Here is a 20,870-nt window from a genome sequence, read left to right as displayed (position 1 = left end):
AGTGTAAGAACAGACAGAAGAACACAAAGAAAGACAAGGTAAAACTGCTTCAAGAGTACAAACCAACAAGCTGTGTAAAATTGATGTCCATCCTTCCTCTGTATTTAAAATCTGGGTCCGTGCCACTGCAGTGCAGCACTATCTGAGACACACACTCTTCTATGATCTTGTAATACTGAGGTCTGAAAGAGGAAACATTCACAGGACAATAAGAACATGAACAAAACTTTCTGCAGTTGGGGAAAGGGGCAACTAACGCCTAATATCTGAATTCTACAATTGCCAGAAGAAGCACAGAGTTCCAACTGTTACTTGTAAACATTTTGGATGTGATGCCTCAACCTTGCTATGACACCATGCTGCACATAAGGGAAGTTTACACTGGAAAGAGCAGATCCAAGGCACGTGGGAGTATTTTCAATTATCAGTTGTACAACTTCCATGTTCTTTGAAGCAATGAATATATCAAACTTGAATTAAAAACAAGTGCCCAACAAACAAGAGGTTTTTGGGATGAGGGTGTTAGACTAAGCTTCAAGTCTTTGAAATAAACACAATTATATTTACCAAGACCTTTTTAATACTAACATGGAGCAAAAAGATAAATAACAGCTCAGTCTCAAAGAGTGGCTTTTCAGGCATGAGCTACTCCGTTTAGCAGGGTCTTCATTTCCATTCCTGCCCCTGCTGCCCCCAAAACCCCAGCCTGGCAGCTGGCACTCACCGGACATAGTAATCGTTCCTGATCAGCAGGAAATGTTGGAGAATTGACAAGAAGTAATTTTCAGAAGAAGTATCTTTCACCATATTGTACAGCAGGTGAAATACTTCGCTCACATCAGTGCAAGCATTGTTAAGAAAATAGCAGTATTTAAAAAAACATTTTTAAAAACAAACAAAATCCCAAAAAACCCCACTGCAGTCAGAACAACCTCCCCACCCAAACACAGCTCCCCAGATAGTTCCCATTTTGTTCAAGTAAAACCCTCTCCACACTTTGAGCTCCTATCCTTAGCAGTAAATATTATTTCTCACTAAGATTGAGCACAGAATTTCTGTGCCCTGTTTATCAATTAGGAAATGTTTCATTATTAAATCAGAGCAATCAGATATAGACTTCATGTTTTAGAGTCCTGTAAAAACATTTCACACAAAGCTTTGTTCCCACTCTGAGCTCAGCCAGGCTGTTGGCAAACACACTCTGGGCAATCTTTGTCATTTCCTAGAGATGGCCCCTGTTTGTCATTACCTGTTCTGCACAGCAACAACATTGCAGGGGATTTTACAGTCCTCCCACTGATTGCCTCTGCCTCCCTCTGCTTCCTCCTAAAACCTGCAAGCAGCCATTCTGAAATCAGGGAACTTGAAATTACCTGCTCCTTCACAGCTAGAAAAGGCACACATCTGTAGTGCTTCAGAACCTACAAGAAATTTTCTTCTTTTTATTACCAAAACTCATTTTTCTTCAAACTTATGATCTTCCACGGGTATAATTTTATCTCTTGATGTATTATGAGACAGAGTTTAGCTTAATAAATGTTATTTATGAAAAATTAATTCAGTTCCCAATGACTTACATTTGACATGCAAATTTAAGCACTAATTACCCAAATATTTTCCAACAAAAAAAGCAACTGGAGAGAAATCTGCTTGACAAAGCCCCTGGTAAGACATACAACTGAGACAAATAACCTGCACATAGAGCACTGTAATTTCCGTTTAGTAAAGTTCTGAAACAACACAAGTTAGAACAGCATTTCCTTAAAGGATATTCCATTTCAGCTTTGATGTCATTGAGACGATGTGACAGTTCAAAGTGGTCTTCATCTTTGTTCTCATCAAACACCCTCAGCTGAATATCGAGCTCTTCATTTTCCTTATCTTTCAAGGCCTGTTTTTCAAGGTAGAGTATATCTTAATTTTCCCTTTCTTAAAGAAAGAATTCCCCCCCTTGAAGGGGAATTCATGATGAAATGTAAGACATTAACCTTTAGAACAGCAGCAAATTTCAACTCAGTGCCTGGGCTTTTTTATTATAATGATTCAACTGAGAAAAACTAAGGGCAAAACATGAGCTCACAGAGCAGGTATGGGCTACAGAACAAACAAGAACACTTCCAGTTGAATCCATTTCCACATAGCAGCTCCTGCTTGTTAATGTCAGAAATCCATTTCCAAACCACAATAGGTATATTTCAAAACATTAATTGGCATGAGGTTACAAAGTTTAAACAAGTGTAAAAAGATTTGTTCAGATGTTCCACAGCAAATAAAGTCACTAGATCATATTAATCTATCTACATGATATAAACCTAAAAATATCCCTAAGAAAAAATAACATCACACATCAGAAAGTGTCTCAAGGCTGAATGAGCCAAAAATGGAAGTTTTTGTTCCTGACAAATTGACAGTTTTAAAACTCCATATCTTAAAGGTCATAGCAGAATAAATTGTTTCAGACAAATATAAGCAGGCACTCCAATGTCTCTTATCTTTTGCAAGAAAGTGATGAGTACCTTAAATGCACCTATTTTTGGTGTAAGCATCAGAATGGCTTCTTGGCTCAAAGCTACAAATCTCTCCCAAGTCAGAAATATTCCTGTCTGTGCAGCTGCATGAAGACAGACATGCAGCCTCAGAATGAATTTCTGATTTCATTTTTCTTTAAAATGTCCCAATGCATTCTCAGCAGGCAGATTAAAGAAAACCAGATTTCACAGAAAACAACAGGAACAGCAGATACAAAGCAAGTTAATCCAAGATTGGTTCCACAGCCAGATTCACATTGACTGCATGTGCTTTGAGCTCATTATGCAGCATTTGGCTACCCTCATTTAATTTCTAATATATTGACTTGTTTCAACTACTATTCTGCAGCTCATGGGAATCTGAATTTGTAACTGTGCAGGCTGAAGCAGATTTGGGTTGATAATCTGACCCTCTGCACCCCCAAATCCTTCCCATCTGCTGTCCTGGTTAAATAGTTTGGTTATCTTCAGCATTGACAGTGGACAGTGACCAGCTCCTGCATACAAAGGACTTACAGGCAATATTTTCTTCAGGCCACAACGTAAAAACTCATTTCTCAAGTGTATCCTGAAGTCAAGGTCCTCAGGAGATGTAACAAGAGCATTGATGAGCTGCATACATGCAATCTGCAATCAGAAACACAGAATGGAAATCAACACCTTCAGTCACTGTTTCAGTTGATTTATAAAGCCAGAGAGATGGAAATCATTTATTATGCAGCACACATGCAACACTTGGGTTTATTTTAGCACCACCAAATACTGCTCAGTTTCTATATCAGGATGCTCCCACTGTATCAAAGGAGTACCACATGAATGATCATTACAGACTGATGTCATGGACTGGTTTGGGCTGGAAGGGACCTCAAAGCCCACCCAGTGCCAGCCCTGCCATGGCAGGGACCCCTCCCACTGTCCCAGGGCGCTCCCAGCCCTGTCCAGCCTGGCCTGGGACACTCCCAGGGGCCCCCCCACCCTAAAATCATGCCCTAGTTATTCCCAAACTAAAGTTATTGCACCCCCTTCCGTTTCTCCTCAGCATTCACCATCTGAAAGCAAACTGTTTCTACAATAACTAACAACTTAAAACCCACCCAATAAACACCCATACCCAAATTAGTCACATCACCAGGTGTTTTCTCCATTCCTGCAGAGCCCTTGTGCAAAATGCCTGGTCTCAGGGTAGTGGCTAATGCTTTAATTGAACAGCTGTGCACTTTAATTGATTTATTTGAAAACAGGTAGACAACAACACAACACCAAAAGTGCTGATCCACTTTAAAAGACTAAAATGGGACTCAAGGGAAATAGCAAGTTTGGTAGAAGATGTTAACGGCAAATAGAAGTAGCTTCAGAGTAGGACAAAAAAAATCAATAGCTGCAGAGGAAAAAAATCAGATAAAAAACACCTTCCTGTTTTAATTACATTCACTATTTAGCTTTAATAGAACACCTTATGGAGTCTCAAATTTCTATTAAAACACCCTTTCAAAGGCACTCTCTTGATAGAGCTGCATCTTCAGATAATGCAGTATCATCATGCTTGCTTGAATGATTCTTGTTATTTTACTACTATGACATGACTTAACAAGCCAAAGCACATGTCCAATCTGAAATTAATAGAGAGAAGAGGTGCCATCTGCTCTGATTGCTTCTGCCAGAGAGACTCTGCCTTAATGGCTTGTGCTAATACATTCCCAGCAAAGAAGGATTTTGTCAGAAGCACGGTAATGAGAGCTGCAATTGTGCCTTCAGTGAGGTGGCAGCGAGCTTGGGGAGGGGAGCTGGCAGCAATGGGGGTGGTGGCTGTGGTTTGCCTTAAATCAACAAGGTCATGGAGTGGGAGACAACTCCAGAATGGATTCTCCAGTGATAGCACTATTAAGATTAGAATGTCATTTATAGACACTTATTGGCCATCATTAACTCATCAGCTCTGAAACAAGAGGTGCTGATGGTAAACACAGCATTAAGGCAGCTGCAGCTGATGTGGATTTGAGCCAAGACTGGAAAAAGGCATCCCAAGGATACTTGCCCTGCCTGTATCTTTCCCTATCTTTCAGCCAAGGTAGCTGAAAAATAAATTTTAGTACAAAATGTGCATAATTCATGTATAATGAGAAGGCCATAAGTCAAAGTCATCCCTTATTAGGATATTCAGCCCCTTGGCCTCGAAGCAAAAATGGCAATACCAAAAAAACCCAACCAATCCCAACCAAAAAAAGCTCACATCTTAATGCCAACCAAAACTCTGGTAAACACAAAACATTTATCTCTATCCGTAGACACACAAGCAGCAATGAACATGATCTAAGTCATAACAGTAAAAACCTCTCATGCAGATTATTTTATTACTTTATAGAAATAATTTTGAAAGCTCACTAGGTTACGCTCAGAGAGGCACTGGTGGTGGGCGAATGGCACATGTTGAACACACACAGCAGCAATGCAGAGTCCTTGTTGACAAAAGCACCAATAATATCCTGCTGCACTGCACTCATCCCAAAAGGAACCCTGCCAAAAATGGGCACATCCCGTGCTAACCCTGCCATAATTAGCACATAGCTGAATATGTAAAGGCCACAGGTACTGCAGCCTAAAGTACCAGCACTAGGCCAGATTTATTACCTGAACATTACACCTGGCATCCAAGGAAAGAAATAGAACTGAGTACTCTCTTTACTAAGGTCAAGATTTCTTAATCCTATTTTTGGGACACAAAGTGAGTTCCTTGGCCTCCCACCACTAACAAGTAGAAAATCCAGTACCAGTAAGCCAGTTGTATTTATTTCTCCTCTTTTCCTGATGACTAGCACTAAAAGATGTGTGTGAATCACAGCTCCCCAGGCCATAGACAGCTCAGCCTTTCCCTGAAGCACACACACACACACTCACCTGCAGCTGGATGAACTCGTGGTTCTCCAGGCCCTCCACGATCTGGGAGAAGCGTTCCTCCCTGTTGTGCCTCTCAGCAGCAGTGGTTATAGCACCCAACAGCTTGTCCAGCCTAGGGGAGAGATGCTGTCAGGAGAGCTCAGCACAGCCAGCTCACTCCTTTCAAACACACTCAGCTCAATGCTCACACAACTCCAGGCTTAGTGCACTGACACAGTTTAAATGCATTTACCTACACACAGTTGAAAACAATCCAGGAACCAATGTTATAAATGTCTACAAGATTAATGTTGAAATGAGAAAAAAGGGAGACTAAATCTTTTTTTTTCAGCAATGAAACAACCAATGAGAGGAAAAAATCCCTCCCTTTGCCAACTGTGCACTTGATAACAGTGGACATGTTTTACCATCAGGAAATTCTAATAAACTGTCCTTTCAGGAATCAGAAGGTTTTAATCCATTTATTGCATAGAAGACATGAAGTTTGCCCATTTTAACCTTCAGTAAATAAACACAGTAGGAAATTTATGGGAAACATATGCCAAGTGATCATCTTTGTTTTAAAAATCTCATGGGCAAGTGCTAAATAACTCCAAGTTGAACTGTTCCAAAGCCCAGCTGTAAATGGAAACTCCTGGTTCCTGTGGTAGAGGTGATTTGTCCTTTCACACCTTCCACTTCAGCCACACTGTGTAGGTCTCTGCTCATTTGCTTTTCTCTGATTTAATACTGAATTAGGGCAACACAACAGGTGAAGTCTCTTTAATTTTAAACCACATTCAAGACTTAACAGGTTACATTTGTTTCACTGATAACTTTTCTCACCTGTGTCCAAATTAACAACTCAAGCACCAAAAAAAGCTTCAATATCTGACTTACATGTTTTCCTCCCCAACAATGCAGATAGCAGAAAGGATTTTCACTGTCTCAGTCATCATGTGGGGTTGCTTTGGATCAATTGCTCTCGACAGCAGCAAGAGGCCCCTTTCATCTCCTAGGATCCTTTGCAAACCGTACTGGCAGAAACAAAAAGCTCTTGGTGAAAAGGTTGTGCTTGACTTGGAAATTCATCCCCAACCTGAGATCCTGAGGGATTCTCCCAACCTCTCCCTCCCAGAGGGGTTTGGCAGCACCTCACCAAAACCCCACTGACCCCCTGGCCATCACTGCTTGGGGACACAGGGCAGGGGCCCCACAATGCATTTGAGGCTTTCTCCTGATAGAGAGATTCCGCTCCTCAGGACCTTGTACAATCTGTACCCACCAAAAGACAAGTCAGGTTTTATTTTCTGTCTATAACTGAAACACCTCAGAAATACGAAAACTCTGCTTTTCTCCCTTTCATTTCTAAACTGAGCAAAAGTGATTTATAATTACTTTTATGCAGTTTTATTTGCTGGGGAAGATACATAAATACAAGACTTTGGATTTTGCTATGAATAAAGCAAAATTACAAGTTTTACACATCAGCTTCTAGAAGGTCTCATACTCTGTAAACCTGAGTAACCTGTGTTAGAAACAAATCAGATGCAACTTAACCTAACCCTTTACCCATGACCTACCAACTTTAAAGCTGCAGCTAAAAAGAGATCAAATGCTACTCAATTTAAATCAGGTAAAAAGTACATTAACAAACAAGTACTGAAATCTGAACTCTGAAAGCTTTTTTTTTAAGCTTCCAAGTAATTAATTTCCAAATTTACTCTACCTTAAATTTATACTATCATCCTCTCTTTGTCAAACATTTTACTTCTAAAAATCAGTACTATTTAACACAACTAAGAAAAAAAATGGAGAAAGGTCCATGAAGGAGACTCTCAACAAAAGTCACACTAAGTTTAAGACTTGCATTTCCAAAGAGTTAACTACTGGATATACAAACTTTCCTTCCCTCTCCAACATTTACCATGTTATATACATGTTGAACTCAAACCCAAACATGATAAAATATGTGAATTTAAAATAATACTTACTTTATTGTTCATAAATGCTTTGAGGCACTGGATAAGTTTATGTTGATTCTTCTTATCAATACTTTCTTGCCTTGAAAAGAAAGGGGAAAATCACATAAGGAAAATCCTCACAACCTCCCCATCCCTCCCTTCAAATGATCCAGGTCCTTACTGTTTCTTGTCCAGAAGCTTTTCCAACGCATCCAACAGGAGCCCAAGACCTTCATGTCCAAAATTGTTAACCCAGCTGGAAAAAAAAAAAAAAAAAAAAACACAAAGAAAAATGCTTTTAATGATTTCTTAATCAAATGCAGAACTTGCAAAGCCGTTTCTCTGTTACTGCTTGTGCATCCCCTCACAGGCTCCACTCCTGTCTCACTTCCCAAAAGATCTGATCAGCCATGAAGGCAAACAGCTCCAACAAGCACAAATTGCTGAAAGCCACCGAGAAAGGTGAGGAGACGCTGCAGACAGCTGCAAACATTTCTCTGCTCAGACCAGGGCGCTGAGAACACTGCTCTCCTGTCAACAAGCATTAGCATAATGCCTCTGCTTCCCAAAAAACCCCAAAGCCCACAACTCCTGCTCAGCAAAAACAGCATGATGAAAACTCCTGCAGAAATTGCTCTGCTCACCTGACGGGGTTGCTGGTAAGAGACACTCTCAAAGACTCCAGGCAATTAAGAAGTTTCTCATCTGAAATTCCAGACCGCAGCTCATGGATGTATTCTTGTGAGGACAGGGTACATTCGTGCTTGCTGTTTTTGAGTCCCCCCTAGCACAGAAGGCAGAACGCTGCTGAGTGCTCCACTGATCAAACAGTGCTCAGATGATAAAATAAAGGACTAACATTTCCACAGGAATTTCCAAATCACAGTACAAGTACTCAAGACAGCTGATTTGACTTGGATTTGTCATCAGTGTTTAATACTTTTGGTTTTACATCACAAGGATAATTATTTTTGCTGGAATCTTTTTCACTTTGAGTAAAAGTGCATGTACTACAAATGGAACAGAAAAATTTAATTCCATCATTCAGCTGTATTAACATACATAATGAGAGTGTATTGGAAACAACCATAAAGAGAGACACACAAAAAACCCAGTTCATGCAACTTCCTGAGCCAATTTTTTGCTGTACCATAGTTCCTGTTTGACCCCTAATAGAGATCTCTAGAGGATCTTGTTTGCTGCAAAAAAATCATACAAGGGATTTGACAAAGAGCTCCCTCCTGCTGAAGTGCCACTACACAAGAATAACTACTTACACAGTATTTCACTATTAAATACCTGAATATCAGTTTTTAGAGCTGGAGTATTCAAACTCTTGAACAAGACAAAACACTTTTCCAAAAGGTGCAACTAATCTTTTGTACAGCTCTGACAAGTTGCAGCAGGCTTATCTCAGAAGAGTGGTTTTGATTCATTTGCAGCTCCTAAAGCTCCTTAGCTCTGAAGGGTCTGGTGAAGAGAGCCTGATAAAGATGTCATGGGTGCAAAGGCAGCATCAAGTGCCTGTCCTAGAAGAGGATTTATATGCATTTGGTTGTAATTGTATCACTTCCACCACAAATATTCCATTTTTTGTCTCGCTTTCACAAAGCTCCACTTCTTATGAAGCTTCTGCTTTGCTCTCTTCAAATTCTTACCATTCATTTTCCAAAAATGCACTAAATATGGCTGATGGCAAAATGACTTGGCTAAATTTTAATTTATGACTTTGACCTAGGCAGATTCCAGGCACAAACCAGAACTGTGCTCACAATACACTTTGAGATTCAGAACAACAGCAGGACAGACTGACGGCAGTGAGACATCAGGCTCCTCTGAGCTGTGCCAGCTTTGAGGCTGCTCCTTGCTGACACCTTCAGCTGGGCACCACATCAAAGGACCAAGGCTGAGATGAGTAAGGATAAAAAGGGACTAGAATGAGTCTCCATCAACATCCTAAACAAAGAGATGCTCTTCTACCAAAAGAAAAAGGAATAAATGGGTGGGGTTATATTTATAGCAGTAGGAGCTGATTGTAAATCAGATTAACATATCAAATATCATCAAAACTCAGAAAAATCATCACTCTGAAGGACCAAAAGGTAAAGAACTAGGAAAAAGGAACAGCTTTATCCCATTGGATGGATGAGAATCAGAAAAGATTTTGTGTGTAACTAATGTACATCATCTCCACAGCACAGATCCAACTGGGCACAAATGCTGTCATTTCAGCCATTCCCCAAATGCAAAAGAAGAGAACAGAAATGCTGCTGAGAGCCACATAATGCACAGAGATGAGGCAATGTCAGTCAGTGCCTGTTAAGCTGGACCCTGAACAGCTCTCTGGAACGCAAGGCAGGGGCTGCTCCCCAGAGCTGAGCTTGCCCTTCCCCTGCTGCCTGATGCCAGCTCCACAGCAGACTCCAGCTCACTCTGGGCCAACCTGAACTCTTGGCTGCTCTTTGGTTCATGTTTAAACCAAGGTGGGATCCTGCTGCCTCCTCCTTCTGTGCCATCCGGGCCACTGGCGAAGCACCTCTGCGCTGCCCAGTGCCTTGCTTTCAGAAGATCCAGGACTCTCAAAAATAGATCAATAGTTCAAAGAGCTGGCAGTGGACTCTGCTAAGGCTCCTTCCCGTGGCTTGCAGGAGAGGCCATTTCTGGATTGGTTCTTTGAAAAGCACCTTTAACTCGACGGCCATGAGGAACCAACTCCTCTTCCTCATTTTCTTCCTCCTTCAAAATGGATGGTCACTCAAGACAGCTCATAAAAATCCATTCTTGAAATCTCGCAGAGAATTTTCAGCTTACCAGGATTACTTTGTTATTCCCTGATTTATTAATCAATGCCTCAGTCTCAATCCACTTCACCTCTAGCCATACTGACTCGAATGCTGAACCAGGTGCAACTTCTTTTATTTCACTATTCAAAGAGAGTTTGACTGGAATACTGTTTCTAAGAATTGCTACACCTTTATATGGATCAGATTTTAGTACAAACATTTTTCATTTACTTCGAGATGTAGGGCCTCAGTGATAAATGTTTACAGGAGAACACCTAATAAAGATGGAAGTGAAGCAGCAAGAAACTGAAGAGGGCTGGGTCCCACATCAGAATGCTCAGAGATTAAACCAATGCTCAAGAATGAAAATATTAGGAATTCCCTTATGACTGGTCACCTTCAGTGTTACAATTAAGGCAGAGGAAGATTCCCTGGTGCCAACTCAAATAGAGCCTGCACCACACAGCAGTCCCAGCAGTGCTGAGGGTCCCATGTAAAACTCAATTTAAAGTTCAAGCTCCCATGAGCAGGGAAACCTCTTCTCTGCCATCTCTACACCCAACAGCACTACCAGGAGCACCCCAAAATTCCTCCCTGATCACGGTGGATCTGTAAACCTTGAAGGGAACAGCTCCCTGTGCTGGCAGCAGCAAACAGGTCCCAAAGGATGAACCCTGCAGGAGGCACTCGGAGGTGCAGGAGCTCTCCAAGCAATGATATGCAAAGCCATACACCAGGCACAGCATTTCTGATTTAGTATGTAGCAAGTTATTTGCACAAAAACATGCTTTTAATGCAGAGCTGTTCTTGCTCTCTATCAGACCCTGAACCCAAAGGCATGGGGAAGAAAACAGCTTAGAATTTCTCCTCTACCCATTGTGGGAGTATCAGCTTGCTTTATAAAATAATCTCACAAAGCAGCTCTTCAGGCTAATTCACACCAAAAGGAAATTACACAGCAGCAGGGATTTTTTGAAACTGGTTTTAACACACTGAACTGGAAAATTAATAATTTGTCCCCTCAAATATCAAATACTTTTAAATACATAAGCACAATGAAGATATTTTCCTCAATTAGGGGAAGAACCAATACTGTGCACAAAACTAAGAAGTACAAGTGAACATAAAAGTCTCTTGAAAGGTCACTATGAATAAAACAAAGCCAAGAGAAAAATATACAAGAATATAGTGTGTAGGAGAGAAACCTAACTACATCTGAGGTGATGATTAGGCAGTTTCAAGTCATAGATTGTTCTTTATTATTTCTATTACAGAATTTAATTACTGAATGTGACCTAAGGAGAAAGTCTTGCTGTACCTGAAAAGCCTCTTTTGGCTGTAATCAAAAATGTAGTCCATCCATAATTTAAAAGAACATTTTTACTTTCAATCACTATTTTAAATCCATATGTAATTATTCCCAAAAAAAATCCTATATACTAGGAAACAAAACTTGCTGAACTCACTCCAACAAATTAAATCCCAAATATTTGTCTATAATATTTGAATTCAATCAAAACGACATAAAATGTAGATGAGTCCTTAATAAGAGAAAAGTTATGCTTTCAGTGATCTCATCTTAAACATATTGACCTCCTGAATCCTCTAAATTAATCTTATTGTCACATTGATCTGCTGAAGTTGGCATTTCCAGGACAAGCTATGAATAACAACAATTAGAACATAAAAAATTCCCCATCTAAACAGAATGAAGTAAGCCAAATATTGTCAATTTTAAATTTCAAGTGCCTGCCTTCAATAAAAGGCAAGACAAGCTTAAATTGTATTTGTTGCTCACAGTGAAGAGATTAGCTCAGTGAGTTTGAAGCACTTAGAAAAAGACTCCTGAAAACTTGAAGAAATCCCTCAAAAGTGTAAGCAATGATATCATACTGGTAAGATCAACATGATTGAGGTGGTTGACAATTATTTTGATAAAACAAGGATTCAGTTGTGCTCACTGAACTTTTAAAACCCAGATAAAAGTCCAAACTATTCCAGCCTAATCTCTAAAAAGGGAAGTTCATAAGAGAAAACAAAACTCTCGTTTTCGTACTCACCGGAACTTTACTTCCGACTATCTGCATGCAGTGGTCAGCCAAGAGAGGTTATTGTGTAAAAAAGATAATAATAATACATAAATAAACACAGCACAGCACTTAGCAGGATGTAGTTGCACACACATTTTTCAGTGTTTAATCATTAGTAGTAGTAACATTCTCTTATTACTTTATCAACCTGTTTAGGGGTTAGAGCTTCTCTACAGGAAAAAGCTCAAATGCTACTTCTCTGCATTTGAGCTCTACAGCAGGAGCATCAATTTCAAATTCTTATGTTTTGCTGCTGAATCCTCAGTACTTGACACATTTACCTACAAATAACTGAATACCTGTCTTGACAGCTACATCTTGAAAGATTAAAAATGCCATTTGTTAAAATTATCAGGTCAGATACTTTACATATGACACTGAGAACACTAATGGCATACTGACTTCCTTGTATGTATAACAGCTGCTTTTATTATGGAGCTTTTGATCTGTTTAGATGATGTCACCAATGAATTTAATTAAGTTTTTGTAATCAAAAACATAGCCTACAGTTATAACTCCAACTTGCATTTCAGAAAATCTCACATGACATTTTTATTCAACTGCTCGGTATGGATGCTTTTAATTACATGGATAATTAAACAGTGATTTTCAGAATGCCATCTCCTCTTTACCATGGAACAGCATCTCTCTCTATTCATGAACAAAAAGGTGACTTTCCCCAGGGGAAGGTGCAGGCAGGCAGCACATCTGTGCCCCGTTCTGCCCCCTGCACAAATGCCCACAACGCTGGGAGCACATGGACATCTGCTCCAGCAGGGCAGCCTCTGTGCTCAGCTCTGCACACCCACCTTCCTCTGGGCACCCCTGCTCTGCTCAGCCTCCCTCTGCTTCATTCTCTACTCTTTTCTCTCCCACTTTTCCTTTAGGAACTCTTTCAGAACACAAGTCCCTGCAAGTGTCTCACAACCAACACTTCTCCTCCTGAAGAAGTTTGCCCTAGGAGCACAGAAGGGATTGCCATCAGCAGACAATCTCCTCTCCTGATCTATCATCTTCTCCTCTCACCAGTGTTCAACTAGTCAGGGCAGCACAAAATGTCACCAGGGTCACTTCTGAAACAGAATCTCAATCCTTCACCAGTTCTCAGGTATCATTTCCATGGTCAACAACCTTTCTCTTCGAGTGAGAGAAGGAATGAGAAGCACAGAAAATCACTTCCCATGAAAGCATCCAGCTCATCAGCTCCTACATGTCCTCCATGGCCAAGGAAAACTTTCTTCACCCAAAGTTCCTCTCTCAGAACTCTGAAGACAAGTGTTTCAGAAAAGCATGGTCAGCATGCTGCAGACAGCACACAGGCAGAGAAAATGAAGCACCAAATTGAAAATAATCTGGTTAAGACAACATCAGCAAATGAGAGTGATATTTTCACATGAAGGGAGGGAGCTCAAAAGCCTAATTAAAACAAACATGAAATGAACTGTAAGAAAAGTGACATCAACTGTTAAGTGTGTTTTGTGAGCTCTAAGCAGAAGGTCCAAGTGTAAAAAGGGAAGACAGATAATTATCTGTGACAAAAGAAAAACGTAGAAAATTTAAAGACAGATCATTTTGAATGCAACCAGCATTTTCATGGAAGACAATCCTGGAGAAAGGAAAGTTTGACAATTCATGATGCAGTAAAGATTGAGTAGGGCTTGAATTCATTGAGCAGAATAGTAGTTGCACTGAACAGAAGATGAAATCACAAGTGAAAATGACGTTTGGCACCACCATAAGATCCCAATCAACATTTTAAAATTAACCTCTGTATTTTAATTTCTTTTTTTTAACAATCGAGATGCTAGCTATTTAAAAGTTAAATTAGGATAACACAACAGAAAGGTAATGTGTATTTCTGGAAGATTCCATTCAAATGCTGTGATTCAATTGCAAGGAGGACATACTGAAGCATACAAACTTGAACATGAGTTGTTTTTCCTCTAGGAAAAACACTTGGCAATGTGTAAAACAGCCACACCGGCGCTGACTTAAGCCCAAAGTGCACATTCATGTACGAGGACCTTTTAGGATGACTCGGTTTTACATTATTAGTGCATTTAGGTAAATGTCTTCCCATTCTGTTACGTTTCCCATGCTGCAGCAGCCATGGGGAGCAATGCAATGCATGAGCGTTTCAGCAGTGAGCCATGCAATGGCAGCCATGCTTTCCTTACTCAGCTGTATTTCAATTGCAGTGTACGTGACAGACATCACCACTGTTTAACTGCATCTTGGGGAAAAAATGCAAATACTTCCATTTCTACTTCCACTTTCTACTGCTTCACTAAAGTATTTCTGCATGCTAAGAAAAATTCCAGATTTAATATTGATCATCAAGTGAAGATAAAAACCTTTCAAAGCATAATTAACAGTTCCCAAAGACAGTCTAGTTCATAGTTCATAACATTCACTGCCTAAGCTTGAATAATTCTCCAGTAATTTGTACATTTAGTTGGACCATGCTTAAAGCACTGGATTCCTTCCAGCACACACTAAAGGACTGTGGATTTTGTTGAAGATGAACTCAAGCAGGAACATCACTCCTCTCAGAGCTTAAATCACCACTTCCATTACCATTTCATCACCATTAGAACACAAACTTCTCCTCACTGAAGTTTATAATGTTTCAGACAAGGCATTTGCATAATAATTGCATGTCATTGTCATCTTAATTTTTGAAATTTAACTCTGCAGAGGTGATTTTCAAGGTTAACAAGTCAACTGTACTTCTTGCAGTCTATGCTTAAGGATTCCTTATCCAGACACCAACATAATCTTTACTTATTTCTATATTTGCCACAGTCAACTTTTAAGACACACAAAGCATTGCTGGTGTATTTTATAACTAATTAGTACAAAAGTTCAACTGCAGAAAATAAACTGCAGCTCTTCACTACTTGAAATTTATTTCTCTACCCTAAAAATGTGGGTGCATCCAGTCTTCAATTTCCTTACACTTCTTACAGCCCAAAGAAGACAGACTTCAAAAATTCTGTATGAAGGGTTAGTCAGTCAATTAAATTACAGAGAATAATCAACATAATGAAAAGTTAAAACATTTTTTTTCTATTGAAAATGTAATTTGGACAGGATTTAAGACCATTCTTTCACTAAAGGAGTCTAGCACATACATCGCTACTGAAACCACAAACAAACTTTGGGTACCAAAAATTCTTAAGATGAATTGCACAGAAATATGCTCAGGTTCCATCCATGACTCTACATCATTGGATTTGCAATTTCTTATGGTTTCCAAGAAAGGACCGAGTTTTGACATTGCCCAACAAGGCAAATGCAAGCTAACTGCTCAAATGCAGCTGCAAGCATTCACAAGTGAGTTAGCAACTACACATTTATTTTTTTCCTACCACTCTTAGATAAATCCAGATTAAAAAATCCAAGTTTCAAGCTTGAAAAGGCCAAGACTCCAAGCCAGACTCCCTCCTGAGGTGAGTACTTACGGATTTGGCAGTTGCAGAAATGTACTGGACAACCATCTCACGTTTGGTGCTCAGGTCCTTGTCTCGGAGAGGAGCTTTACGTTCCTCGTTCAGGTTCATGTCCTCCTGCACAGAGCCAGAGCACACAACATCAGCAACACAGCTCAGCATTTTCAGTAGTCTTTGTTCTTTTTAAGCTACTTTTGTTAAACAATTAATTTTCAAACAAACAGAAGTGACTTTTTCCTGTTTGTGTGTGTTTGATTTTGCTTTACCTGATTTTCTCATTTAAATCTGTCACCTCAAGTGTTTATTGTTTTTGAGACTTACTCAAAATCTCAACTGAATCAAAGGGAGTTAACATTTGTAAAATTTGGCTCAAGTAAAACTAGAGGACAACAATTCTACATCTCAAGTTGATGCAGAAGTGCCAACTCTTGAGATGTTCTGTGTTTGCAGTGAAATCTCATCACAGTGGACACCATTCCTGCACGATCTAATCAAAGGCTGTTATTACATGGATTAGTAGCTTGTGGAAGGGGTAGAGCTGAAACTGTTCCAACTGATGTATTTAAAACAAGCCTAAAAGTCAAAATGCTCTGCTAGATTAAATCTATTAGGACACTTCTTTTAACTTGATAACAGATTAAATACAATGCAGTCATTAGCAGCCATGACTAGGCTTGCCATTAAAAGTCAAAGGAATTTCAGACTGGCACCTCAGAGCAGTCAATGCTCTGCAATCACTGCTGGTGAGCAGCCTTGTCACAGAACTTCAGTGTCTGTGAGACAGACCCATTGTCTGCTTCAATTACCATCACTTGGAAAAGTTAAAAACTAATCCCTTAACAAGCAAATCAAGCAAGAGTTAATTAACACTTATCCAATCCTTCAAAAGACATTCACAGCTCCACTGAACAGAACAGAGCCACCCAGTGGAACAGGGCAGTTCTCCCCACACCACACCTTACCATCATTTTTTCAAAGAGATCCATAACTTCTTTCTCTGATAAGTTCATGCAGCGCTCATCAACAAGTGCTTGGGCATGTGGGATCTCACTGATGGAAGGCTGGGAGTCAATGGGATGCTGAATGAGAGGCTTCTCCTTCTTCACAGCTGATTTCCTGAAGCTTGTGATTCTGTCACGCTGCAAAGACATCCCAAAATAAGCAGAAATAGAAAGAGAGAAAAGCAGCCAATTGGATGGCAGCAAGGCACATGTTTTTAGTTAATTCAAGCAGCAGAGTTAAACTGAACTGTAAGTAAAAATACTCTAATATTTAAGAGATTACTTTGCACAGAAAGACAATAACATTTAAGGTAAACTCATGGCAGGTCACATGCAAAAGGGATTTAAATCATTTCCACTGATCCAAAATTGCACCAGCTAGGTTAAACTCTTAGCACTTCAAAATCTTCAACTCATCTTCTCCCATTACTAATTACTGTGACAGTGAATAAACATGGTACCACAAAGGCAATGTCCACTTGTCCCTTCAGCTGAAGGGCTGTAAGTCTTTGGAGGACAACTGAAAAAGGCAGCGTGGGGAAGGAGGTACTCACAAGTTCATCAGGCTTATAAAACATCCTGCTGAAGTAAAATAAAGTTGGCAGAGGCATTAATGCTCCAAGCATAGCTGCTAAGCCCTTGAAGAGTTTTCGAGGAGGAACTGGTGGAATTAGTGCTGAGCTTTAGGAAGGCAGGGCAGGGTTGCTCCCGCAGCAGCAGCACCAGGGTTAAACACACGGCCAGGGCTCTGGGTTAGGGCTGGCACCAAGCCCCACTCCTGGGCTGCAGGCATGCTCAGTTAGGGGTTAATGTTGGAAATACCAGCACCTTCCTTATAAGGCCATTTCTGTTGGATTTATAACATGGAACTCTATTCTGGATAAAGTTCGAATTTTTTGATTTAATATCTTTTTTTATATATTGATATATACACATATATATATGTTCAATTTGAGAACATCATGCATACAGCAATTTTCCTCAAAGAACTGTTTGCATCCACAAACACCCCTGTATTTGTTTCAGACACTCAACAGCCTTATGAAGATGTGCTTTCATCTAACAGCAGCTTATGTAGGGTTACCAGGATCACTCAGAGCAGTCACGCTCATCTCCTCCAAAACTTGTAAACAAAATTTAGATTGGCTACAACAAAACAACCTCTCTGAGGTCTGAAATGTCTGATGGAGACAGACTTTGCGTGCAAAAATTCTGATTCATTTTAGATTAGTGAATCCAGAGTGGAGACACTAGAGTGAGAGCTGTGGAATATGGAGAAGAAAGATTATTTATCTGTTGCTTTGTTTATTGTTATTCATTTTTGTTTTTCATTGTTTTTGTTGTTATTGTTGAGATCCTATGAGATTACCTTAAATCTCTGAAGGAAAGTGTCCCTAGATAAGCTGCATTCCCTTTGAACTTCTTTTGAACTTTTTTTTTTTGAGGTTTGCTTCCTTAGATATTGTTATATTTGTGGACAGAAGAACAATACCTATAAGGATACAGTTAATGTCTTTGACAAAGCAAGAACATAACTTTAATCCATTTTCTACCTTATTAGAATAGTTTAAATTACACTTAAAATTAGGGCATAGCCTGGTGAAAAGCCAAGCATATGACAGTGCCTGAAATGCAGTTTTATATTGACCATTCAACAGTCACAAAAAGTCATTTAAGGATCCAATTGCACCACACTTCATCTGTTTCAAGTGTAACTTATTAACACCAAATTTGTTCAATTAGATTGCACCGGTGAGATCACTGGAAAGACACAAAGGAATCTCCTGTGTGATTTCCAGGCACCATTTCCTCATTTCAGATGTGCAGACAATCATTAACTAAAGAACCAGTCTGGCTTTATTTTGTGTATATATAATACAAGGCGGTAATTTTAATGAAATCAATTTTCTGAAAAAATACTTTGGAGCCAGTTCAGCTTTATCAAGTTAGTGCTACTGAGCACACACTTGTCCCTTGGCATTCAGTGGACATTTACTACCCAAAACGGTTCCACTTGAATCATGTGGCAACCAGCTTTGAGGAGGCACTGCAGCCCATTTACTGGTAAAGAGAAGGTCAAGAGAAATAACACTTCAGCTGTTGAGCAACAGTTTCAACACAGCCACAGCATTACTGAAGTATTTCAAATGTGCTTAAGGAAGTTTCTCCAAATAGAAATCATGATTAATCTTCTTCAACTGAAGCCACAAATTAGGATCTTTAGGAATAGTCACTCAACTTTCTGAAATCTAATGTTTAATATCCTTATAAGAATGTTATTTTGTCCACAACATTGAGTAAAGTAGCATGCAGCGTGGAGTTACCATTGCAAATTAAGATGCTACAAAGACCTTACCACATCATCTGCCAAAGTTTTTATTTGAATATTCTATTAAAAAAAAACAAAAAACAACACACACAAATCAAAGAAAAAAAGACAGCGTTACCTACTGCTTCAGAATAAAGGAGTCTATTTCATGTAATTTAACATTAAAAAGCATTTGCAATTTCACTAAGTCTTCTAAAAACCTGCAGGCAAATGGACAAGAAATGTCCATTTTTTCTGTGTAAAAGCAAGCTTGCATCCCATTGCACCCCATCCTGTGGGTATGGAATTGAGGCACCCGAAGCCCCAGAGGTGCCCAGAGGAGCAGCCAGGGCTCCCACAACAAACCCAGACTGTGCAGGGCCAGCAGTGTGCCAGCAGCACACGGGGCTGTGAGCTCAGAGCTCAGCTCTGCCCAGGCTGTGCCCACTGCACCCCATCCTGTGGCTATGGAATTGATGCACCCAAAGCCCCAGAGGTGCCCAAAGGAGCAGCCAGGGCTCCCACAACAAACCCAGACAGAGCAGGGCCAGCAGTGTGCCAGCAGCACAGGGGCTGTGAGCTCAGAGCTCAGCTCTGCTCAGGCACCCCCTGTGCCCATTGCACCCTGTCCTGTGGCTATGGAATTGAGGCACACAAAGCCCCAGAGGTGCCCAGAGGAGCAGCCAGGGCTCCAGCAGGGTTTCCACAACAAACCCAGACAGAACAGGGCCAGCAGTGCGTGAGCAGCACACGGGGCTGTGAGCTCAGAGCTCAGCTCTGCCCAGGCTGTGCCCACAGCCCTGCAGCCCCTGCCAACTGTGCTGGCCACTGAGTCACGGCAGCCCGCAGAGGAACTGGCTCAATCACTGAAGTGATGATGCACAAACCACCCTCCCTCCCTCCCTCATCACTTCTTCCTGAGCAGGAAAATCCTGCTGACAGCAATCACCAGCGTTACACTTTTATTCATGGCCAAAAAAGCCACCCATACTGCACACCAACATCTACAGTCATTATTGAGGAAACATTTGGCTCATGAACCTTGCTCAGCTGGCACAAAGCAGCCATGAAAGGAGTTCAGGTCTAGACCTCATGGTCTTCAGCAGCATTTAGAGATCCATGGGACAGTGGAGAGGACTGACCCCAGCTCCCAGGTCAGTCCCCACTCATTCCCTCCACGCAGGATCATGGAGCCAATCAGAAGTACAAAAGCAAGAAACACTTGATGGGTGAGATATAATGTAATAACTGATGGGAATAAAGAAAATAAAGAAACAAATAAAGCCATCATTTGGCACCAGCAGGCCAATGCCTACCCAGCTTCTGAGCAGCTGATGATTCGGAAAAATTGCTCCTCCCTGCCCTGCAGCCCTGCCTTTGCTGCCCAGCAGGATGTAAAACGTTTTGGAATGTCTTTGGTCACTGAGGATGAGCTGTCCCAGCTGTGTCCCCACCTCCAGGCCACCCACCCTGCTCCTGGAGGGAGCTCACAAGAAGCAGAAATCCTGCAGACTGGGAAGGGCTGTTCAGCAAGAGCTGAAGCACTGGGGGGTTCTTTCTGTCTGTGCTGTTTTGGTCACAAATGTGACACAGCAGCAGATGGGCTCTTCTGAACCAGCTCCACCTGAGTCTGACGCACACCTGCACATCCAGGTGTTGACAGCAACCTTTCACCTTCCAAACTGTCACATCTCAACACCCTTCCTTACACCTCTCCTGTATTATCCTCATCTGGGCTCATATTTTACAAATATGGAAAATATCATCTTGAAATCAAAGCTAAGATGTGCACTTACCACTCTGGTAAATAAACCTTTTAATTGAGACTGCAGAGAAAAATGAAGTAAAGCCTGACCCTGTTTTTAATAAA

The 20,870-nt window shown here is 40.6% G+C and overlaps 1 protein-coding gene across 4 annotated transcripts in view; it reads right to left on the bottom strand.

The window, feature by feature from the left end:
• Window positions 1-20,870, bottom strand: part of DIAPH2 (diaphanous related formin 2) — a 168,826-nt gene that overhangs the window by 133,927 nt on the left and 14,029 nt on the right. The window contains exons 2-14 of one of the 4 annotated variants that reach the window (XM_074551318.1): window positions 19,049-19,081; window positions 16,654-16,830; window positions 15,704-15,808; window positions 12,210-12,230; window positions 8,011-8,150; window positions 7,548-7,622; window positions 7,397-7,466; window positions 6,303-6,439; window positions 5,424-5,535; window positions 3,045-3,155; window positions 1,773-1,891; window positions 725-841; window positions 64-182 (exon numbers count right to left, since the gene is read on the bottom strand). In XM_074551318.1, coding sequence (XP_074407419.1) covers window positions 64-182; window positions 725-841; window positions 1,773-1,891; window positions 3,045-3,155; window positions 5,424-5,535; window positions 6,303-6,439; window positions 7,397-7,466; window positions 7,548-7,622; window positions 8,011-8,150; window positions 12,210-12,230; window positions 15,704-15,808; window positions 16,654-16,830; window positions 19,049-19,081 — 1,336 coding nt within the window. Of the gene's footprint in view, window positions 1-63; window positions 183-724; window positions 842-1,772; window positions 1,892-3,044; window positions 3,156-5,423; window positions 5,536-6,302; window positions 6,440-7,396; window positions 7,467-7,547; window positions 7,623-8,010; window positions 8,151-12,209; window positions 12,231-15,703; window positions 15,809-16,653; window positions 16,831-19,016; window positions 19,082-20,870 lie in introns of those variants that run through there. The other 3 variants (XM_074551321.1, XM_074551319.1, XM_074551320.1) reach the window with 3 other exon arrangements.

The sequence above is a fragment of the Zonotrichia albicollis genome, chromosome 14 (assembly GCF_047830755.1).
Source record: "Zonotrichia albicollis isolate bZonAlb1 chromosome 14, bZonAlb1.hap1, whole genome shotgun sequence".
NCBI lineage: Eukaryota > Metazoa > Chordata > Aves > Passeriformes > Passerellidae > Zonotrichia > Zonotrichia albicollis.
This window is presented reverse-complemented; position numbering and strand designations above follow the sequence as displayed.